A 24990-nucleotide genomic window follows, 5' to 3' on the forward strand; every position below is an offset into this window, starting at 1 on the left:
GGTTAGACCAAGGAGAGCCAATGGATGTTATCTATCTTGACTTCCAAAAGGCCTTTGATAAGGTGCCTCACGGAAGACTGCTGAGTAAAATAAGGGCCCATGGTATTCGAGGCAAGGTACTAACATGGATTGACGATTGGCTGTCAGGCAGAAAGTTGGGATAAAAGGTTCTTTTTCGGAATGGCAACCGGTGACGAGTGGTGTCCCGCAGGGTTCAGTGTTGGGGCCACAGCTGTTCTCTTTATATATTAACGATCTAGATGACGGGACTGGAGGCATTCTGGCTAAGTTTGCCGATGATACAAAGATAGGTGGAGGGGCAGGTAGTATGGAGGAGGTGGGGAGGCTGCAGAAAGATTTAGACAGTTTAGGAGAGTGGTCCAAGAAATGGCTGATGAAATTCAACGTGGGCAAGTGCGAGGTCTTGCACTTTGGAAAAAAGAATAGAGGCATGGACTATTTTCTAAACGGTGACAAAATTCATAATACTGAAGTGCAAAGGGACTTGGGAGTCCTAGTCCAGGATTCTCTAAAGGTAAACTTGCAGGTTGAGTCCGTAATTAAGAAAGCAAATGCAATGTTGTCATTTATCTCAAGAGGCTCGGAATATCAAAGCAGGGATGTACTTCTGAAGCTTTATAAAGCATTAGTTAGGCCCCATTTAGAATACTGTGAGCAATTATGGGCCCCACACCTCAGGAAGGACATACTGGCACTGGAGCGGGTCCAGCGGAGATTCACACGGATGATCCCAGGAATGGTATGCCTAACATACGATGAACGTCTGAGGATCCTGGGATTATATTCATTGGAGTTTAGGAGATTGAGGGGAGATCTAATAGAAACTTACAAGATAATGAATGGCTTAGATAGGGTGGACGTAGGGAAGTTGTTTCCATTAGCAGGTGAGACTAGGACCCGGGGGCACAGCCTTAGAATAAAAGGGAGTCGCTTTAGAACAGAGATGAGGAGAAATTTCTTCAGCCAGAGAGTGGTGGGTCTGTGGAATTCATTGCCACAGAGGGCGGTGGAGGCCGGGACGTTGAGTGTCTTTAAGACAGAAGTTGATAAATTCTTGATTTCTCGAGGAATTAAGGGCTATGGAGAGAGAGCGGGTAAATGGAGTTGAAATCAGCCATGATTGAATGGTGGAGTGGACTCGATGGGCCGAATGGCCTTGCTTCCGCTCCTATGTCTTATGGTCTTACACGTAACAAGCTTGATTAAATAAGCCATCTTTGTTCAGTTGTCGTGTTTGTTTCTCGTAACCCCACGTGGAAGCTGACCCAATACACAGGTCTTGAAACCGCTCCTACATAGCGTACTGATGCTACAATTCCGTTGTTACTTTCCTCCAGTAATTTTGACACCAACAGCCAGCTGACCCCCATATTTGGAACCCGCTGAAATTTGGAATTCAAAAACTACAATCAGCCATGGTCTTATCTAATGGTACAGCAGACTCGAGGGGCCGAATGGCCGACTCCTGCTCCCATTTCATATGTTCAGACGCCAGTTCTTCCCTCCCCTTCAATTAATAAATCTGGAATAGAAAGATAGTCTCAGTAATGGTGACCCTAGGGCGGCTTGTGGCACAGTGGTTAGCATTGCAGCCTACGGCACGGAGGACCCGGGTTCGAATCACAGCCCTGGGTCACTGTGCAAATCTGTGGGGAGTTTGCACATTCTCCCAGTGTCTGCGTGGGTTTCACCCCCACAACCCAAAGATGTGCAGGGTCGATGGACTGGCCACACTAAATTGCCCCTTAATTGGGAAAAAATAATAATTGTGTACTCTAAATTTTTTTTTTTTTTTTTTAAAGTAATGGTGATCCTGACAACTACCAAAGATTGTCCCTTTAGGGGAAATAAATCTGCCGCCCTTACCCGGTCTGGCCTACATGTGACTCCAGACCCACAGCAATGTGGTTGACTCTTAACTGCCGTCTGACCAAGGGCAATTAGGGATGGGCAATAAACGCTGGCCTTGCCAGTGACGCCCACGTCCCACGAAAGAATTTTAAAAGGTCACGTGTACAAGTTCGGAGGACGACATGATGCACGGCTTTCGAGTTAAAACTTAAAAGTTTCAGCAACTCCGCAGTCTTGCATCATTCCTGTTTCACCAAATTTGGATGGAACTGCTCCATTTGGCCCAAAGACTGCGTAACAATGTTGCCTTCAGTTACTGTTTATACACAAACTACCATGCAAACATTATCGTAACAACTTGGCAAGTAAAGGTATTGCCTGAGTGGTGTGTGCGCGTGTGTGTGCGCGTGTGTGTGCGCGTGTGTGTGCGCGTGTGTGTGCGCGTGCGTGATGGGGGGGTTCCACCTCTTTGTAAACCCATTACTGCCCGACTCGCTTCCGTCACTCACTCCTGCTTCCTAATAAATGGATATATCTCAAGTCAAACCTACCAGTTAAAGCCAGAGGCTGCATTGTCGTTCATTGTCAACTGTCCATTTTACAGCTCTTTCCCGCAACTTTTTCTCACTTGATCTTCTGGGAACTCCTACCCCAGAAGGAAAGTTGCTGGTGCGCCCCGGGAGTTCTCTACCCAAGAGACTCCACACTGCTTCCGCACACTCCGACAGAAGAGCTCTTACGTGGCTGCTTAGAGACAGTGGACTGGTCCATATTTAAGAACTCAGCGACCAACTTAAATGAGTATGCCACCACCGTCATAGACTTCATCAGCAAATGTGTGGACGACTGCGTGCCAAAGAAAGCAGTACGTACGTTCCCCAACCGGAAACCATGGCTCAATCGCGAGATTGACTCCCTACTGAAGGACAGATCTGAGGCGTTCAAGACAGACGATCCTGACCTATACAAGAAATCCAGGTACGACCTCCGCAAAGCCATCCGAGATGCCAAGAGAGAATATCAAACCAAGCTAGAGTCACAGACAGACTCTCGGCGGTTGTGGCAAGGACTAAACAACATAACGGGCTACAAAGCGAAGCCGATCAGTATCTCTGGCAGTAGCGCACCCCTCCCTGATGAACTCAACGCATTCTATGCTCGGTTCGAGCAGCTACCCAACAATCCGCTGTGGAGTGCCCCAGTAGCCCACAATTCACCCATACCCACCATCACAGCTTCCAAAGTCAGATTGGCCTTCCTGAAAGTGAACCCTCGGAAGGCGACGGGCCCAGACGGGATCCCTGGTCGTGCACTCAGAGCCTGCGCGGTCCAGCTGGCAGAGGTGTTCGCGGACATCTTTAACCTGTCCCTACTCCACTCCGAGGTCCCTACCTGCTTCAAGAAGACCACCATCATACCGGTACCAAAGAAGAGCCAGGCAACGTGCCTCAATGACTACCGACCAGTGGCCCTGACTTCAGTCGTAATGAAGTGCTTCGAGGTTGATCATGAAGCGCATCACCTCCATACTCCCAGAACGCCTTGATCCACTGCAATTCGCATACCGCTGCAACCGGTCCACATCAGACACCATTTCCCTGGCCCTACACTCATCCCAAGAGCATCTCGAAAACAAGGACTCCTACATCAGACTCCTATTTATTGACTACAGCTCCGCCTTCAACACCATAATCCCAGCCAAGCTCATATCAAAGCTCCAAAACCTAGGACTTGGCTCCTCACTCTGCAACTGGATCCTTGATTTTCTGACCAACAGACCACAATCAGTAAGAATGAACAACAACACCTCCTCCACAATAGTCCTCAACACCGGGGCCCCGCAAGGCTGCGTGCTTAGCCCCCTACTCTACTCCCTGTACACACACGACTGCGTGGCAAAACTTGGTTCCAATTCCATCTACAAGTTTGCTGACGATACGACCATAGTGGGCCGAATCTCGAATAACGACGAGTCCGAATACAGGAGGGAGATAGAGAACCTAGTGGAGTGGTGTAGCAACAACAATCTCTCCCTCAATGCCAGCAAAACTAAAGAGCTGGTCATTGACTTCAGGAAGCAAAGTACTGTACACACCCCTGTCAGCATCAACGGGGCCGAGGTGGAGATGGTTAGCAGTTTCAAATTCCTAGGGGTGCACATCTCCAAAAATCTGTCCTGGTCCACCCACGTCGACACTACCACCAAGAAAGCACAACAGCGCCTATACCTCCTCAGGAAACTAAGGATATTCGGCATGTCCACATTAACCCTTACTAACTTTTACAGATGCACCATAGAAAGCATCCTATCGGGCTGCATCACAGCCTGGTATGGCAACTGCTCGGCCCAGGACCGCAATAAACTTCAGAGAGTCGTGAACACCGCCCAGTCCATCACACTAACCTGCCTCCCATCCATTGACTCCATCTACACCTCCCACTGTCTGGGGAAAGCAGGCAGCATAATCAAAGATCCTTCCCACCCGGCTTACTCACTCTTCCAACTTCTTCCATCGGGCAGGAGATACAGAAGTCTGAGAACACGCATGAACAGACTCAAAAACAGCTTCTTCCCCGCTGTTACCAGACTCCAAAACAACCCTCTTATGGACTGACCTCATTAACACTACACCCTGTACGCTTCATCCGATGCCAGTGCTTATGTAGTTACATTCTATATGTTGTGTTGCCCTATTATGTATTTTCTTTTATTCCCTTTTCTTCTCATGTATTTAATGATCTGTTGAGCTGCTCGCAGAAAAATACTTTTCACTGTACCTCGGTACATGTGACAATAAACAAATCCAATCCAATCCAGTGGGCCCTATTTCCATCGAACGCTGGCTCGAATTTATTCCCCAAGCCTACCTCGTCAAAGATTTCCTCAGTCATTGAGACCCAATACACCTTCAGTGATGTCCAGGTTCCATGGGATTTTATCAGTCACCTCTGCCTTCCTGGTCATAAATCCATCCAATAAATTCTTGGGAGTCAGGTTGACCGTCTGTTGCGCACGAGCTGCTCAACAAGCGGTTGCAACTCTGATCTGAAGAGCAGGGTCTTCGTCCCTTTTGAACCACGCTGGCTTCATATTCTTTCTCCGAAAGGAACTCAATAAAGGGAGTCCACACGTCATAAAAGCTTGTTGCTTTTGGGGGGGGGGGGGGGGGGGGGCGATTTTATCTTAAGGATATAAATAACATGCACTTGTGGATTGAAGATCCCAAAGTGAGATCAAGGTAGGAGGGATTGCGCTGGAATTTGATACTGAAAATGCTGGAAAACATTAACCGGTGTTCCTTGGTTTAAGGCAGCAATCCCTCACAGCCATACTGTGATTTAACTTTTCCAGGACATGGGTAAAGTGCAGTAGAACAACATTCGCCCCCTTATCTGGGCCATTTTCTTTTATTGCAGCATTGAAATCAGGTGATGGCTTCCATTGGAGAACTCCAGCGGTGAGGGGGACAGTCCATTGGATGTGCACAGAGGAAGATACCCTTCCTTTGCACTTCCATTGAGAATAGTTGAGTGAGGGAAATCTATTGTGCGGCCTCCAATTCTTGGGATGAGTTAACAGGGCAGAGAGATTGAGGGGCTACAATTTCCCCTCAATTGGCCCTGGGCTATACAGCAATGGGGAAAATACCTCTAGGAGGTACCTACAGATGTGCGATAGAGAGCATCCTATCCGGATGCATCACAGCCTGGTATGGCAACTGCTTGGTTCAAGAACGCAAGAAACTGCAGAGTGTGGTGAACTCAGCCCACGCATCACACAAACTTGCCACCCTGTCACTGATTCTGTCTACACCTCCCGCTGCCTCAGGAAGGCAGACAGCATTATCAGAGACCCCTCCCACCCAGGCTTTGCCTTCTTCCAGACCCTCCCATCAGGCAGAAGATACAGAAGTCTGAAGACCCGCACATCCAGACATAGGAACAGCTTCTTCCCCACAGCTACAAGACTCCTCAACGATTCCCCCTCGGACAGATCTGTTCCCTGTAAGAACACTATTCACGACGCCCCGTGCTGCTCTTGCTCATGTATTGCTTTGTTTGGCCCCTTGTTCCGCACTGTAACCAATCACTGTTTGTCACATGTACCATTTGTCAATGTACTCTGTCGATTTTCTTTTTGCCTACTATGTACGTACTGTGTACGTTCCCTTGGCTGCAGATAAATACTTTTCACTGTACTTTGGTACATGTGAAATAAATATCAATCAATCTAGAATCATAGAATGATACATAGGAGGAGGGCATTCCATCCACAATGCCTATGAATGCTCTTTGGAATAGCTATCCACTTCAGTTCATTCCTCTACCAATTCCCCACAAACTTTGCCCCTTCAAGTCTTCATCCAAATTCCTTTTGTAGGTAACTGTAGGATATGCTTCCACCAGCATCTTCTGCAGCACATTCCAGATCATCTCTCCTCCCACTCATCTACATGAATGGCCTTCGGGCTGGGACAGCTTTGGGTGTGGCTGTGGTAAACTATGCAGCTGAACAGCCTGTTCACCTTGTTTAGCCTGGCACGTGAAGACTTCTTCAGCTGAAGAATCTTGCCCCAGGCTTCAGGAGATGAGGAGAAAGGGGGCAAAAAATTGGGGGGCCAAATGGCAAATAAGCCGCATGGTAAATTACCGCAGCAGCAGTTCACTCCTGCAGATGGAAGTTAATCTACTCTCCACATTATCGAGCATCTCTCATATTGCACTGTGTTACTCAATGGCCAAGGACTGTGCATTGAGAGTGGACACCGAGGACAATGGTATACAAATTAGGGGCAGCACGGTAGCATTGTGGATAGCACAATTGCTTCACAGCTCCAGGGTCCCAGGTTCGATTCCGGCTTGGGTCACTGTCTGTGCGGAGTCTGCACATCCTCCCCGTGTGTGCGTGGGTTTCCTCCGGGTGCTCCGGTTTCCTCCCACCGTCCAAAGATGTGCAGGTTAGGTGGATTGGCCGTGATAAATTGCCCTTAGTGTCCAAAATTGCCCTTAGTGTTGGGTGGGGTTACTGGGTTATGGGGATAGGGTGGAGGTGTTGACCTTGGGTAGGGTGCTCTTACCAAGAGCAGGTGCAGACTCGACGGGCCGAATGGCCTCCTTCTGCACTGTAAATTCTATGAAAATTGAATGGCAATTTTTCAGTCCCATCACTTGTCTAATTGTATTCCCATGGTAAGAACAAGCTTGGAACAAGAAACCAGACAGCAACAAACATCAAATGGAATTTCATATCCAGCATGTATATATATATTTTTTTATAATGGAGGGAGGTTACCTTACACTTTGTCGACTGCAACCATAGGGGTATTTACCATAGAGGTATTTCTTTACGAAAGGCCTTAATCAAAGTGTTTAAGCCTGTCACACACTTCAAAGGGAAAGAATGAAAGCCAGTCATTTCCTGGTGTGTATTTTTCTCCCCGATCTCCACATCTTAGCCTCTTCCCCCGAGGCAGGAAGCATGGTATTTTACAATCTGCAGAAACTGTCCTCAGCAATTAGCCTCAGGATAAAGATGGTGACGGCAATAACGTCAACAATAACTTGCATCGATTGGGAGCTTTCAACATGGAATACACACGCTTGGAGGCTTAAGCAAGGACAAACGAGGCAACGATCGTCATCGAGGATTTAGGTGGAGTGGCTGAAAAGGACATTCAAGGTTTACAAGGTGACGGACAAGCTTCAGAATGTCAATTTTGCCTGGGGCGGCATGGTGACGCAGTGGTTAGCACTGCTGCCTCACAGTGCCGAGGACCCGGGTTCCACCCCGGCCCCGGGTCACTGTCCGTGTGGAGTTTGCACGTTCTCCCAGTGTCTGTGCGGGTCTCACCCCCACAACCCAAAGATGTGCCGGGTAGGTGGATTGGCCACGCTAAGTTTTCCCTCAATTGGAAAAAAAATAATAATTGGGCACTCTAAATTTAATTTAAGAGAAAGAGAATGTCTGTTTTCCTGTCAGAACAGAGAGGGCAGCTAACAATCAGAAGACTGAGGAACACAGGCCGCACACATCAGCCTGAAGATGTCAGGTTGGGTGAGGCCACAGAAAGAGGGGTTGTTAAAGGAGATTGAAGCGTTTTGGAGCCTATGGGAATAGGGATGATGAATGAGTGGGACATTAAAGGCGAGGCAACTGTTCACGTAGAAGCCACTGGAGAACAATTGGGGGGGGGGGGGGGGAGGTTGGAATGTTGGCTGATTTGCAATTCTCCCTTGCCCACAGGGTCCCGACTGTCTCAGCCGAGATCAACTAACTCAGCACAGGCCGGGATTCGGTGCACAGGGCCTTCTGGTCCGAGTGGATAGTCCTGCAAACTCGTTTACCCACCGAACCTCGAGGGAAGCCGCCATTTATTTCCGCCAGCGGCTGATTACATCACTGGAAACCAGCTTGGTGAATCTGAAGATGAATCAAGCAGCAGTTCCAGTGGCGAGACAGCCGGAGCCTCTTAAAAGCTCAGATTATCAGTACTTACTTTAACTCCACTCCCTTAAACTGTCAGTCTCAGTATCTCCCCAGGTGATGTAACACTTCAGCAACAATATTTATGTTGCAGGAAAGCACCAAAGCAGTTTTGACAAGAAGACTTTTTGTCACAATTCACGTCACTCTCTCAGTCCCACTGCTAGACAATTAGACCTTGTGCAGGCTATACTTAGAATAATAACCTTTTATTGTCACAAGTATGAAGTTACTGTGAAAAGCCCCTAGTCGCCACATTCGGGGAGGCTGGTACGGGAATTGAACCCGCGCTGCTGGCCTTGTTCTGCATCACAAACCAGCTGTCTAGCCCATTGAGCTAAACCAGCCCTCTTGTATCGCGACGAATTATGAAACAGAAACATGCCTTTGTTGCAAGCCCTCGCTGCAATGTTATGAAACGATAGCTGAAGGACGGGGTATTTTGCAGGCTATTCAGCAAAACATTGCTGTGCTCATGTCTATGCCCCACGCCAGCCTCCTCCCATTTCACCCCCATCGACATATCCCTCCATCACTTTTATATTGTTCCAGTGCCTTACTCTCGCTCGGGCTGTGCCACCCCCCTTTACAGCTGGCCGGCCAGCTTCAGTGATTAAGGGGGTTTTGCTACGGGTGTGGGGCTGAGGTGGGTGAGGGACCAGTTCTGAAGCCACCTGCAAACAGTTCGCGTGCGAACCCGAAAACCACCTCCTTCTGACTTTACTAGGGCAGCACAGTGGTTAGCACTGCTGCCTCAGCTCCAGGGTCAATTCCGGCAGATTAAGTTGATTGGCCACGCTAAAAATATTAAAAAATTTAGAATGCCCAATTAATTTTTCCCCAATTAAGGGGCAATTTAGCGTGGCCAATCCACCTAACCTGCACATTTTTGGGTTGTGGGGGCGAAACCCACGCAAACACGGGGAGAATGTGCAAACTGCACACAGACAGTGACCCAGAGCCGGGATTGAACCCGAGACCTCGGCGCCATGAGGCAACAGGGCTAACCCATTGGCCATGCTAAATTGCCCCTTGGTGTCCAACGGTTAGGTGGGGTTTCTGGGTTACGGGGATGGAGTGGAGGCGTGGGCTTCAATAGGGTGCTCTTTCCAAGGGCCGGTGCAGACTCAATGGGCTGAAAGGCCTCGTCCTGCACTGTAAATCCTATGATTTACTGACATGAGAAATAAGAGCAGCAAGCCAGGACATCACTTTGAATCGGTTTCTCGTGAAGAAGCCAATCGGCTAAATGAGGAACTCAGCCACAGTTATGAGGTCAGCTTCTCATTACATATCTCCTGTGGCAAGAACACTCTGTCCCCCTCTTATTATTTGGGCTTTTCATTGTGCCACTGCATATTTTTCATATTAATAATCATTACGATGTCATTACTGAGGACATGTTATTTCCTGTGGGAATCTCCACCCTCCACGATCGATCGGGAGAGTGGGCGAGAGTTGAATTGAGCTGGAGGATGCAGTACTGCCTCTGCAAAACAGCGATCAGAATGCTCCAACCACAAGAATGAGACACCGACGGGCAAAAACAATGCGATGGAAGAACTGGCCATACCACTAGAATTTTGTTTTCCTGCACAAGACTTCATGGGCTAAGCTATCCAGTTAACCCTGAAATCCCCACTAAAATTTCAATATCAACTAATATGTTTGAATCCACATTCGTTCCTCCAAATTACAAAACTGACTGCACTCCAAAAATATTTAATTGCCCCAAAGTGCTTTGGGGATCCCACTGGTTGTGAAAACCTCTTGAGTAAATGGGAAGTTACTCCTCTTTAAGGGATGCAGGCTTTTATCAATGTCCTGATCGATGGAAATTTGTAATAAATCCCAGTGGTGTTGCTAGATGTTGGAGAGAGGACCATAGGAGCAATTGGCCAGTCAATCCCTCGAGTCTACTCTGTCATGGAAGTAGATTGTGCTAAAATAATTGGGCGGGATTCTCTTTCCCCACCCCCCCCCGCCGGGGGTGGAAGAATTGCCGGGGCACCGCACAAATTGCACCATGCCGCCCCGACCCCCACACGCGATTCTCCCCCCCCCCCCAAAACCAGCGCCCGGGGAGGGGGGGGGTTGGGAGGGGGGAGGGGGCCTCCGATGCAATCTGGCCCATGATCGGGGCCCACCGATTGGCGGGCCGGCCTCTCTCCCCCCCCCCCCTCCAGGCCTACCTCCTTCCACGCGCGGCCCCAGAACACCGGCGTCACGTTGGTGAGGGGCCGGCGCGTGCAAGAAGTTCCCTGCGCATGCGCAGGATGGCGTGGCCCAACTGCACATGCGCGGGTGGAAGGACGCTGGAGCAGTGTGAACCACTCCAGCGCCGTGCTGGCCCCCTGTGTGGACCAGAACAGGTCATGCCCAGGCCCGGTTCGCATCGTCGTGAAACGCGACGCCGTTCACGGCGGTGTGGGCACTTGGTCCGCGCCGTGGTGAATCTCCCCCATTGAATTTACAGTGCAGAAGGAGGCCATTCAGCCCATCGAGTCTGTACTGGCCCTTGGAAAGAGCGCCCTACTTAAGCCCTATCCTATCCCCGTAACCCAGTAACCCCACCTAACCTTTTTTGGACACCAAGGGCAATTTAACATGGCCAATCCACCTAATCTGCACATCTTTGGACTGTGGGAGGAAACCGGAGCACCCGGAGGAAACCCACGCAGTCACGGGGAGAACGTGCAGACTCCGCACGGACAGTGACCCAAGCCGAGAGTCGAACCAGGGACCCTGGAGCTGTGAAGCAACTGTGCTACCCACTGTGCTACCATGCCGCCCTAGAGAAGTGCTGAGTTAATCTGTTTTTAGGTACTATTTGGTTGAGGGAGGAATGCTGGCCAGGACACTGGTTGGTAAACTATGAAGGTTTATAACATTGAGAGCGCGATTTACCGGTGAAATCAGGATGATATGAAACCGATAGATCGCGGGAGTGGCTTCTTCCGGGATCCCCAACAGTCATCGCGCCTCATGAAATCCAACCAGTTCTTGCGATGTGAATTCTTCCCATATTGGGCGGGACCCAGACTCGCATAGTTAAGGGAATTTAAAAACTCACTTAACCGCGGCACCGAGGTCCCAGGTTCAATCCCGGCTCTGGGTCACTGTCCATGTGGAGTTTGCACATTCTCCCCGTGTCTGCGTGGGTTTCACCCCCACAATTCAAAAGCTGTGCAGGGTAGGTGGATTGGCCACGCTAAACTGCCCCTTAATTGGAAAAAAATGAATTGGGTACTCTAAATTTATTTTTTTAAACTCACTTAACCGTGCTGACGCCGGATTGAATGACCACCAGGCATCTATTAGCCTCATCGAAGAGACCACAGCAGACACTGTTTAGCACTGGTCCCCACAAACGAGGACCAGGCGAATGGCACTTAGGGAGGTGTCTCGAAGGCGATCGGAGGTGGCACCCTGGCACTGCTGGTGCCACCTGGGCACCTTGGCACTGCCAGGCCAGTGCCCTAGCAGTTCCACCTGGCAGTGCCAGAATGCCCAGGTGACTAAGCTGGCATTTTGCCTGCGCCGGTGATCAGGCCCAGGGGGTGCCCTGCCCATATAGGTGGGGGGTAGAGAGCCAAAGGCCCCCTTATAGATGAGTTGGGGCGTTGGGGAGGGATCCGTGGATTGCGTTGGGAGGGTCGGGAGATCTGGGCACCAGTTAAAAACGACGCTCCTTTCTCTCTCTCTGCACTGAGGGGCTCCAGAACGTGATGGAGTGCTGACACGGCGGGGCTTGAAAAGAGAACAAAGTGCCATTAGATAGCGGGGTTGTTCTTGCCGCTATTAATCCCGACCAGAACAGACTCCTTGTGTTAAGCTAAATCATGCCCTGAATTACTGTGCAATCAGGACCGGTTGGGGCTCACTTGCGGTGACACATTGTGTTTGACCAACCTGACACAATCCTTTTCTCAACTGACCGAGGATAGATGAGGAGAAAGTGCAGCAGAGGGTTTGATATTCTTTTGGAAAAGTATTCGATAATGTATCACACTCTCGCGTCACGGCAAAGATTGTGCCACTAGGGCCACACAAACACTATTCTGAAACTGGAAAAACAGGGCGAGTGACAGGTCTGGCAAGCGCTATTCCCCATGGATCAGTCTTGGGCTCACGTTTAATGGCATGGACTTGGAAACTGAGGAAACAATATTGAAATTGACAATGATAGAAAACTGTAAGAAAGCAGTAAAGACAGATAGGAATCTAGGAAGGGCAGATCGGAGGCAGATACAGTTCAAAGTAGAAAACTGTGAAACAATATATTTTTCAAGTAATAGGATAAGGAATTGTCTTAAATGGCAAGAGTTTCAATGGATCAGAGATATCTTAACATGTAGTTACACAAGTTATTACAAGACAGCCACAGTAGAAGATTTAAACAAGGCAGACAGGATCCATGTTCTTAAACCTACATTGACTAAATATTAAAGCAACCCACCCGATCCCAGCTCCTTACAGCAGGGGAAAGTGCAGGTTGTGGATTTAAGTTCTGGTAACCGCCATGATGACTCGTACATGCAACATGCATGCCCAAGTGTACCATAATCCTGCCTCCCCCAATGTTTCACACAGGATCTTGTGGCTTTATCGCACACAAACTCAGTGTTGTGCTACTGACCCGCTGGGAACTCGAAGGAGACTGGCCAAACACGACCCCCAATGTGAGGCGGGCAGGTTAAGAAGATTTCCCCAGGGCCCCGCTATTTATTGTTTCAAACAGCGCAGGGGGACACATGGGATGGGCAGGGAAGGGGCTGAGAGAAAATCCCTTTGCAGACCCAATCTCCCAAAACCCTACTGCCCACTTGATCAGGCTGGGAGGTGGGAAGACTGGCAAGATGGCACAGGAATACAGTGGGGTGGCCTGCCAGTCACCCTGCTACCACAAATATGGTGAATGGTCCCTCTTCCCACCCCTGCTGGAATGTAATTGCGTGGGGCTTATGCCAGGTAAACCTTGGTAGCTTGCTGGCAGTCAGTGTGAGGGAGCTTTCTTTTTCAGGCATTCTATGGTCCAAAGCGGGGCCCCCTGCTGCAAAATGGCCGCTGGTCCTCACCAACCCCTCACTGGGGTCAGCCTGACTGGCTGGGAGGGTGCACTTCCTGCGATACACGCTCTTCCTTCACTGAATGGCTGCCGCTGACACAATGCACGCTGGATCCCGCGGACTACCGAAGCATGGTCATCACTCCGCAGAACCCCCTCCATTCTGCTTCCGGGGCAGGCAGGACAACCCCTACCCCACTAAACTCAGCCCCTTTCTTTCTAAAGAGTCATTGGCCATCTCGATGTGCTTCACATGAAGCAAAAGTCCTTTTTTATTCAGCTGGGATTACATTACTGTTGGTGTCAAACTCAGCCCAGCATCATGTTAGTTTTGGCTCCTTTGTTTTAAAAAAATGACGTGTGGTTCAATTTGCACCCAGTGACATGGTTTGGATTCCAAACAGGAAAAGATTAGACAACTTAAACTCATGCTCCGTTTCTGTCAGAACTGCACAAATGTGCCCAAAGAATGGATTTGCATGGACTCCGACGCAGATGTATCTGTTTTTTCTTGCCAATATTCTCTCCTCCTCTCCTCGAGGAATTGACCCTTTGGTTGAGGCCCAGTTCAAGAGGTGCTAGGCCTCCTCCAGGGCCTCATCCAATGTGCGATACTTGGCAGTGGAGTGTTGGCAGGGCAGGCTATTCAACAGCTGAGCTCAATTTTGCCTTCAGTTAGCAAATGCACAGACATACACACGTGCCTACACAGATACTGTTGTGCCAAAACACAGAGACGCACATACACACAACCGCGCACGGACACGTACGCACACAAACAGGAACCCGCTCCCACACCCAAAGAGGTGCAGTGACCAATTGCAGTGCTCAACTTTCACCCCACGTGGTATTAACCACAGAAGCAAGCCATTAGTCTCAAGCGACCCATGCCAGTGTGTGTGCTCCACACAAGCCACCTTTCACCCCCTCCATCGAACTAGTATCATCCTGTTCCCCTATTCCTTTGTCCCAGATGTGATGAGCTAATGTCCCCTTAAACGCACCCACGCGATTCGTCCAGACTCCACCCAAGTGCGAGCGGGTTCCACATCCTCAACCCCCCCCTGACTGAGATTAATCAATTCACAGCAAGTCAGCTATGGAATCTGGGATCTCCCTGGTTTTCTGATGACCCACACGGATGAGTCACCAAGTTTACCTAGTAATGAAACTCTTCAATTCGGACCCGAACAAGCGCCGGAATGTGGCGACTAGGGGCTTTGCACAGTAACTTCATTGCAGAGTTAATGTAAGCCTACTTGTGTCAATAAAGATTAGCATTATTATAATCACCAAATTAAAACTATGTATGGCAAAAATAATCACTTTGAAGGAAGGATCGCCTCAGGCAAATATGAATCCTCAAAGGGGGAGGGGGGCTTCAGATTTCAGCTGCACAGCTGTTAAAACCAGTGCTCGTTTCAGTTGGGTAATTTAACAGCTCCCAGTGAATGTAGTGGCTCAGGACAGTCCCTCATATTAAACCCTGGATGACCCGAGCTGAATGTACTCTCCAGGGGGTTGTAACTGAAACCTGGGCCACAGGCGGCAGGGGGATTCCTTCCTGAAAGTTGCTACACGGGGAGAAGTTACATTAAACAGGCATTTTCACACTGTATTTGAGAAAGCATAATAGATATTATTGGCATACATACTTGAGTACATACCATGACGTAATGCCGTTGCATTTCTGTCTTTTCGCTGGCCAGCTTCTCACACTCCAGCTTCAGGCTGCAACAAACAGAGGACAGCTTAATACCCTTACGTGAAATAATGAGCAAAGTGCAGGTGGGACAAAACGACAGCCTTTCCATAACACCATTGTTCAACACTGTGCACTGAAGCAACAGAAATACTGATTCTCCACCCCCCCCCCCCCGGAACCCCACCACTAGTAGGCCCCCTGTGGCACTGCTCACATTAATCGGAGGATAGGCCGTTGTAAACAACAGGGCCGTTACCAATGAAGCGAAGACAGTTTAGCGCAACCAGAAATACTTTAGGGGTATTAACTCATTGGAAGAACAACCGGTTGGTGAGAGGAGCCACTGGTTTACAAACACAGCCGTGAGTAACTGGTAATACTTGAACCTCATATTCATTTTTTTTAATACAAGTTTAGAGTTCAGTTTTTCCAATTAAGGGGCAAGTTAACGTGGCCAATCCACCTCCCTTGCCCATCTTTGGGTTGTGGGGGCGAAACCCACTCAAACACCCACGCAAACACGGGGAGAATGTACAAACCCAACACAGACAGTGACCCAGAGCCGGGATCGAATCTGGGACCTCGGTGCCGTGAGCCAGCGGTGCTAACCACTGCGCCACCGTGCTGCCCTCTGAACCTCATATTCTGACCAAAGTCTCAAACAAAAACAAATCTAGGCTGGCATTGGAGTGCGTTACGAGGCCGTGCCATGGTGCGGAAAATGTTGAATATCTGATGAGATGTTAAACAAAGGTCCCGTCTGCCCTCTAGGACGGATGCAAAAGATCCCTTGGAAATGACTTCAAAGAAAAGCAAGAGAGTTCTCCCTGGAGACCGGGGCCAACATTTACCCTTCAACTAATACTACCAAAACAAACTTTCCACCCGTTATCGCAGTTATGGGACAGAGATGTGCGCAAATTGGCTACCACATTTCCTGCATAACAACAATGACTACACTTCAAAAGTACCGCATTAGCTGCAAAGCGCTTTGGGATAGCCCACGGTCATGCGAGAGGCATTATGCAAATCTTTTGTTTTGGAAAGGAAGGGATGAGTAGATAAGTAGATACGAATAGTATATCGCCCAAGCATGCAGAAATTAGTTGGGCACCATGAACAGAATTTGGTCTCAGGGTTTCAGCTTAAGTAACATATGAATAGGAGGGGAACTACAAAAGTACATTCTAATCTCATAACTCACCACAGACAATGTACAAAATAAATAACATCAGTATTCCCACAGTGATACAGTGAGGGTGACGAGTGGAACTGGGATAGCAAACCGAGGGAACAAGTAATAAAATAGCCTTGGTCAGTCTAAAGTATATCACATGGCAGCTACTATAATAATGTATCAAGATACTGCACCTTTTTTTTTAAAAAAGGCTGAGCTAGATAGATTCTTGATAAGCAAGAGGGTGAGGGGTTATTGGGGGCAGGCAGGGATGTGGGGTTTAAGTTATCAGATCGGCGGGCAGCACAGTGGCGCAGTGGGTTAGCCCTCTTGCCTCATGGCGTCGAGGTCCCAGGTTCGATCCCGGCCCTGGGTCACTGTCCGTGTGGAGTTTGCACATTCTCCCCGTGTCTGCGTGGGTTTCGCCCCCACAACCCAAAGATGTGCAGGATAGGTGGATTGGCCACGCTAAATTGCCCCTTAATTGGAAAAATGAATTGGGTACTCTAAATTTATTTTTTAAAAAGAAGAGAAAAAAGTTACCAGATCGGTCATGACCAGCAGGCTCTAGGGGCCGAGTGGTCTACTCCTGCTCCTAATTGGTACGTAATGGATAGGAGAATGGTCGTCAGGTCACAGAGGGCTAGATTGGGAGACTGGTGCTTGGCTTAAGATTGGTCAAGTGGGTTTTAAAATGGAGAGCTCTTGGGAGATTTAGAGGGGGAGATTCGGAGACTTTGAGTGACCAGCCAGGTAAAGTGTGCGTGTATGAAAGCAGACTCGGAGCACCACGGGTGTAGCAGCCAGATGTACGGCCAAAGGGTCCTTTACAGCTAGGGTGAGAGGAGGCAGTGGGTGAGAGGAGGCAGTGGGAGTGGAGACCGGGATAAAAGCTGAGCATTGAAGGAGTCAGAGCACCATAGCAGTGAACAAAGTGGTGGAAAGGAACCTCATCTGGATTGAGGAGGAAGCCAAAGTTTTTGAAAATGAGATTGACCCCTGAAAGTGAGTGGGGAGGAGGATATGGAGCGTGCACCAATGTTGTTGAATTGATGCTTGGAGTTTGCACATTCTCCCAGTGTCTGCATGGGTTTCACCCCCACAAGCCAAAGATGTATAGGTTAGGTGGATTGGCCTCAGTAAATTGTCCCTTAATTGGAAACAAAAATAAATAATTGTGTACTCAAATTTTTTTTTGAAACACGCAGACACGGGGACAATGTGCAAACTCCACACGGACAGTGACCCGGGGCCGGGATCAAACCCGGGTCCTCAGCACCGTAGGCAGCAGTGCTAACCACTGCGCCATCCCAAACATCAACCTTCTCAGTAAACTATTCAGATGAGGACAGATTCCTGGAGTAGATTTGCCAACAGACCCATACAAATGTACCCAGAGCAGTACTCTAGGATGCAATAACCTTTGTGAGACTAATCTACCACCCCGCTCCACCCCCCTGCACAACCAAAAGCCATGGCTTTGCGCCAGTTAAATGTCGCACCTTATTATCAACTTCTACATCTCAAAATAGCTGCGAGTCAACAATGTCTCAGATCGCTTATCCAAACAGCTCAGCTCAGCCTAGATTAAGGCCTCTACCCTTGGGCTCTAAAACAGTAATTGACCATGCACATTGTTAAAGGCGCATGACCACGAGGAATTTACAGCTGGCAGGCGAGAATTCTTGCATATTCAGGCCAGTTGGGTGGGAGGGAACGTTCGCAATGTTATCAGCTACCCTCGTTTGAGCTAATCATTGATAAATGTGGGGCCTTGTGGCGGGATTAAAGCTACCATTTTAAATATGATTTTAATGGGTGTTTCTGTGGCTTATTTCATAGAATTTTTCTAACCCTCCTCGTTGTCCGGTTGGTTTGATGACCTCTACACAGTTAGAAGTGTGGGTGTACGTTATGCCTTCCCCCCACCCCTCCCAGGCCATTGCAAGTGTCACCTAGTCAATCACCGAAATGACATAGACTTTGCAAGCATAGCACTGCCCTCGGGTACTCCTCTCGGTTTGCTCGGAGATACTCCAAGTCTCCACTCAGCATCTTGAAAAATGAAGTGAAATGAAAATCGCTTATTGTCACAAGTAGGGTTCAATGAAGTTACTGTGAAAAGGCCCTAGTCGCCACATTCCGGCACCTGTTCGGGGAGGTTGGTACGGGAATGTAACTGTGCTGCTGGCCTATCTTGGTCTGCGTTTAAAAGCCAGCGATTTAGCCCTTTGCGAAACCAGCCCCTCTATACCAGCACCTTCCTTAGAACCATAGAATCCCTACATTGCACAAGGAGGCCATTCAGCCCATCGAGTCTGCATTGATCCTCTGAAAGAGCCCACTCCCCCTGCCCTATCCCTGTAATCCCACCAAAGCTGCACATTCCTGGACACCAAGGGCAATTTAGCGTGGCCAATCCACCTAACCTGCACATCTCTGGACAGTGGGAGGAAACCCACGCAGACACTGGGAAGAAAGTGCAAACTCCACACAGTCACCCGAGGCGGAATTGAACCCGGGTCCCTGCCACTGCGAGGCAGCAGTGCTAACCACCGGGCCCGCCGTCCCACCCCTTGCCACACGACTAAGATAAAAGCAAAATCGGAAATAAAAACGGAAAATGCGAGACAAACTCAGCGGGTCTGGCAACATCTGTGGAGAGTTAATGTTTCAGCTCAAACGGCTGAGTATTGATGGACCTTAAACACATAGCTGCCCCTTTATGATTACCTCATTTAACTAGGTGAGCTGATAACATTGTGAGTGTACCTTCTCTCCATCCAACTGGCCTGAATATGTTGGATTTCTCGAGCACCTTTAAAATCACCTCCCTAGGCACTTTACAGACATATTGTCATAGATGATGGGGTGGGGTGGAAATGAGAGGACTGGCAAGAGAGCATTAAATTAGTCAAGTCCAGGGCTAACAAAGCATTGGATGAAGGCTTCGGCAGCAGACGAGCTGAGGCGGGGTTCAGAGATGGACAATCTTAGGGGAATGGGTAGCAGGTGACTTTAGTGAATGGGGCACATATGTAATTGGCAGGTATGCTCAGGGTCACATGTTGCGAATGGCCTAGCTCAGTCTGAGACAGGGGAAAATGGGGATGGGTACATGTTTTAAACCAGGCATTCTTGAAGGTAATTAGGGGAGTCGGAATAGACTAACAAGAGATGCTCAGGTTAAATCTGGAACCTATTACATGTAAACAAACAAAGCTAGAACTGACCTACAATTTGCTGTCACCAGGATCTGTGGCTGAACTCACTTAGCCAAGTAATTCTAAATTTTACTGAACTTTTCTTTAAACGAATACACATGAACAAAACCAGATGCCTAATAATGGAGCCCCATCTGCAACCAGTTCAATAAAAACTGCCTACCAGTGCTACATAATTGGGTTAGGTGTAAGTTGAAAGACTGCGGTCTTACCAAGTTTGTATCTTAACCCGAGTCCTGCGTGCTGTCCTACATTCTATCATTATCTCTATAATCACTGATCCTTGAAACGTTTCTGTCCAACATCCGATTAATCCATCCTGTACATTCCTTTAATCTCGGCATCCTCACGAGGCCAACTCATTTTTTTTTTTTTTTAAACCATAATTAGCTGCCACGTTGCCGACATCGTAACAGTGACTATACACTTCCAAAGTACGTCCTGGGCTGGAAAGAACTTTGGGAACTAGAGGAGGTTGGTGAAAGGCTTTTCGAAACTCATGTTCTTTCTGACCAGTTGTTCCCCAGGGTATAAAATTAGAGAATGCTTCACCTTCCATCCTCCCTACAAATCACAGGCATTTAAAATCCCAAGCTGGGCGGCACGGTAAGTACAATGGTTTAGCACCGTTGCTTCACACGGTCCCGGGTTCGATTCCCGGCTTTGGTCACTGCCTGTGTGGAGTCTGCACGTTCTCCCCATGTCTGCGTGGGTTTCCTCCGGTTGCTCCGGTTTCCTCCCACAAGTCCCGAAAGACGTGCATGTTAGGGGAAATGGACATTCTGAATTCTCCCAGTGTACCCGAACAGGCGCCGGAATGTGGCGACCAGGGGCTTTTCACAGTAACTTCATTGCTGTGGTAATGTAAGCCTACTTGTGAAAATAAAGATTGTTTTTATTTATTTAATTAACCGTCATTTTCCTCATTTGGGCAAATAATTATCCCAGCCTTCCATCCCCACTCTTCGCAATCTTGATGAGGGAGGAGCACAGCCAATTATGGAGTTCCCATAATTGCTCTCGGAGAGGGTTATTTTTCTGGAATTGGCTCTGCATCCCTGTGTGCATCTCGGGAGGCAGTGGGGCTGACCCTCCCGTTTTCAGGTTTGAGTGTAAGGAATCACCTGGGATCAGCGATGGACGGAAAGGCGGATTACACGGATTACACAACAGCGAAGCAGCCGGTGGCTCTTTGGGTGATACAGGTCTGTCTGTGATCGATCTGCAGCCACCTGGGTTGGCCAATTCCCGATGTAAAATGGAGAAATTCAGCCAACACAGGCAAGAAACCAGCAGGTGCAAGTTACTGTGTATTAAACTCTGCAAAAGCCCAGACAGCATCGATACAAGCAGCCATCTGCATAATAATGTAGCAAGCCGTCTACATACTGATGAGCGATCCCTGGGAACAATCGCAACATTTGAGATAAACAAGGCCAAGCCAGACTCCTCGGTGCCAGCAGGAGCCAACACAAGAGAGGTTAACGGACCCCTCAAGACCACCCATCGATCAGGGAACCGCTCCAGCATTGGAGAAAATCGAACCAAGCGATTGGAACGAAGTCCAATCACTTGAAACCAGGTACAGGGTCCGCCCCGAAAGGCGGGAAGCCCCTGGGGACTATAAAGTGAAGCCCCCAAGTTCAAATCGTCCTTCTTGACAGGGTCACTCAGTAACACGAACCAACCCCTGAGAGTGAACTGTCCAAGCTGCCGCATCACTGAAGTAAGTCTCAAGTCGACGCTCGCTACGAGATAGGCGCTCCTAGCTACCAGTCCATACCAGCTTTGACTCCCGCAGTTTCAGAACTCGAACGAAAGGCCATTTGTTCCCCCTGACCTGGTGGGCCAGTCCGAAACGAAGTATAGGGCCTGTTAGTTGTAGAAGTAGCATGTATGCATGAGTAGCGATTTACTGTGTATAATAAATGTGCTTTGATTTGAATCTTACTAACTGGTGTGTTGAGTTATTGATCATTACTTGAACTTGAACCTCGTGGCGATATCATAAAGATACCTGGTGACTCGGGAGCAACGGTTATCAAACAGAGCCAATTGAACCAACCAAAAGTTAGCAACACATCCTTCCAGACTGTTGTAGCTTCATTACCCCCTGGCAAATCTCAGCGTCCAACAAGGAGAGGAAAATGTTGTTCTCAAATTATCAGGGAACGTGCCATCAATGGGGAAGGTTCCATTGTCCCACAGGATGGGACCAGCCTAATGCGCAGGGTGATATTTTCGGTCCCTATCTTCTGCAATTCGATCGCCACCCTTCATCTGATTTCTCAATAACAACATAAGTTTATATTGTGAGACTCGCTACGATTAGTCAGCAGCATTGACCATCAGAAATTTAGAAGACAAGGGCAGCACGGTGGTGCAGTGGTTAGCACTGCTGCCTCACAGCAGCGAGGGTCCCAGGTTCGATCCCGGCTCTGGGTCACTGTCCGTGTGGAGTTTGCACATTCTCCGCGTGCCTACGTGGGTGGATCCCATCCTCCCCCCCCCCCCCCCCCCCCCCCCCCCCCCCCCCCCCCACCCCCCCCCCACACACGAATAAATTCTTGTTTCTAATACTTTGAGACAAATATCATTGGTCTTTTAAAATAAATTTAGAGTACCCAATTTTTTTTTCCCCCCCCCCAATTAAGGGGCAATTTAGCGTGGCCAATCCACCTAACCTGCACATCTTTGGGTTGTAGGGGTGAAACCCACAAAGACGTGGGGAGAATGTGCAAACTCCACACGGACAGTGATCCGGGGCTGGGATTTGAACCAGGGTCCTCGCGCCGTAGACCCAGTGCTAACCACTGCACCACGTGCCGCCCCCCTCAAATATCCTCATTGATAACAGTATCATGGGTCCAATTTTGAAGACTGTCTCAAAGCATGCAAGAGTCACCAACAGCTCAACTCATAACCCTTCCACATGCTGACAAATACACTAAAAAAAAACACTGGCAATCGTTAAAGGACTTAAAGAAACGCTCCAAGCAAAGCCACTCATTTTCGGCACTGGGAAGTTGGAGCTCTGAAATACTCCGAGCTGTTAGAGTGGCTTTGTGACCACAGAGAGACTGAGGTCAGATGCCTCACCATAAGGAAGAAAGGATAAACTAGAGGGCGAGTCATGCCAAGATGTGGTGAATGGTACACCTCCTAACAACTGGTTCATAAGCGGCATTGGCAGAGACAAGATTCCTATGGCCAAGATATGAGATGCAGCAAGGCTAATGGGGAAGAGCGAAATGGGAGAGGTCCCAGAAAAACAGTAAGAGGAGAAAATAACAAAGAACTGTTTTCCCAAATTGCTCAATTGGATAGTCCAGTGCAGAATTGAGCAATAGAGACCAGAAAGTTACAGGTTAAGACTCAGAGGCACACGGCATTGACTGACCTTAACACTCTGGGAAATAAATGCAGGGTGAAGGAAGTTGCCATATCGGATTGCTATCCAGTCAATGCTGTGGGAAGGTGGACGTGATCACATGATTCCCCTGAACAGTGGAATTGCCTCCCAACACGAGGGCGGCATGTGGCGCAGTGGTTAGCACAGGGGACTGCGGCGCTGTGGACCCAGGGTTCGAATCCCGGCCCTGGGTCACATGTGCAGTTTGGGCATTCTCCCCGGGGTTATTCTCCCCCTCCACGCCGGGTGGGAGAATCGCCGGGTCGACGTGCGAATCGCGCCACTCCGCCCCGACCCCCGCACGCAATTCCCCCCCCCCCCCACCCCCCCCCCCGGAAACCAGCGGCGCGCGATTCGCACCGGGCCGCTCGGAGAAACCGGCGAGCGGCGATTCTCCAGCCGGATGGGTCGAGCGGCCACTACAACATGAAAGGTTCCCGCCGGCGCCGTCCACCCCTGGTTGCTGCCGGCGGGAACTCTGCGGGAATGCTGGGGGGGGGGGGGGGGGGGGGGGGGGGGGGGGGGGGGGGTGGGGGGGGGGAGGAGGGGGGGGGCCTCAGATGGGCTCTGGCCCGCGATCGGGGCCCACCGAGCGGCGGGCCGGCCTCTCTTCACTCCCCCCCCCCCCCCCCCCCCCCGGGCCTACCTCCTTCCGCACGTGGCCCCAGAACACTGGCTCCATGTTGGTGAGGGGCCGACGTGCGCAAGACATTCCCCCGCACATGCGCGGGTTGGCGCGGCCTAACTGCACATGCGCAGGATTGGGCTGCCCCAAGTGCGCATGCGCGGGTTGGCGTGGCGCCCATTTGGCGCCGCGTAAGGACGCTGGAGCGGCGTGAACCGCTCCAGCGCCGTGCTGGCCCCCTGTGGGGCCAGAATAGGTCACGTCCGGGCCCGGTTTGCACCATCGTGAAACGCAACAATGTTCACACTTGGCCTCAATATCAGAGAATCGCCCCCCCCCCCCCCCCCCCCCCCCCCCCAATGTCTGCGTGGGTTTCACCCCCACTACCCAAAAGATGTTCAGGCTAGGTGAACTGGACACATTAAATTGCCCCTTAATTGGGAAAAAAAATTAATTGGGTACTCTAAATTTTTTAAAAAAGGAATTGCCTCCCAACACTCTCCGGTTTGTTTGGTTCACAGAGGAAGAGCAAATATTGACCTGTTTGCACGTTTAACTTCAGGAAAGACTATCACCTTGGCGAGAGGAAGAACGAGAGGAGGAGCAAGAAGGAGGGACAATACGGAAGGAGGGGAAATTGATCTAAAGAACAATTATGTGAGCATCACTCACAGAAAGAAACTGTACATTGCTATACAATGAATTAGTTTGGAAATCAGCAATGGCTTTTAGAGGACAGGTATGTTTCAAATGCTTACTGTCATCTGGGATTTGAGACTGGATCAGACAATAGGACAATATAACTTTATAACACTTCTACGGTGCCTAAAAATATCTCCCGCTACCCCTCCCCCAAAACTAGCTGGGAACTAATTAGCCCTCCTTAACTACATTCACTGGCAATTCCCCAGTCTGGACTGCTGAGCATTCACTGGCAACACTTCCTAAACAGCTAAACTGTTAACACAGGGCATATGTCACTTCCTGCTGCTTGAGATTAAAGCAGAAAACATCTGTTGGGGCAAATGTTCAGCATCTTTAGTTCTGACACTCATACTTGGCTTCTTATTACTTTTCCAAATCAGTGCAATTTCCATCCTATTTTTCTTAAGGCAAGTTTATTATACTTGGAAAATAAAACACACACACAACACCCGCCTGCCTCTTTTACCATTGGACTAGCTCATAAATAACCTGTCAGCACAGAGTGATTTCAGAATGCACGGCACCACTTATTTCCGTTCTAACTGAACATGAAACTTCTAATGTCCTCTCGCACTCTCAGTTTCCTCTCACACACACACTGGAGGTTTTATCCGAAACATTCCCTGCCAGGATTGAGCTCGGGTGGGAAGTGATGTGTAACTCAGTGCGCACTAGCACTGAATAATATGTTACATCCAGTTTGTCTGCCTCACCTCCC

General features: G+C 49.3%; 1 protein-coding gene across 1 annotated transcript in view; it reads right to left on the reverse strand.

The window, feature by feature from the left end:
- LOC140394923 (transducin-like enhancer protein 4) overlaps positions 1-24990 on the reverse strand; it is a 232552-nt gene that overhangs the window by 191368 nt on the left and 16194 nt on the right. Inside the window, 1 exon segment of the mRNA XM_072482114.1 lies at positions 15092-15155. Within this exon segment, the coding sequence (XP_072338215.1) occupies positions 15092-15155 (64 nt within the window).

Source organism: Scyliorhinus torazame, chromosome 18 (genome assembly GCF_047496885.1).
Source record: "Scyliorhinus torazame isolate Kashiwa2021f chromosome 18, sScyTor2.1, whole genome shotgun sequence".
Taxonomy (NCBI): Eukaryota; Metazoa; Chordata; class Chondrichthyes; order Carcharhiniformes; family Scyliorhinidae; genus Scyliorhinus; species Scyliorhinus torazame.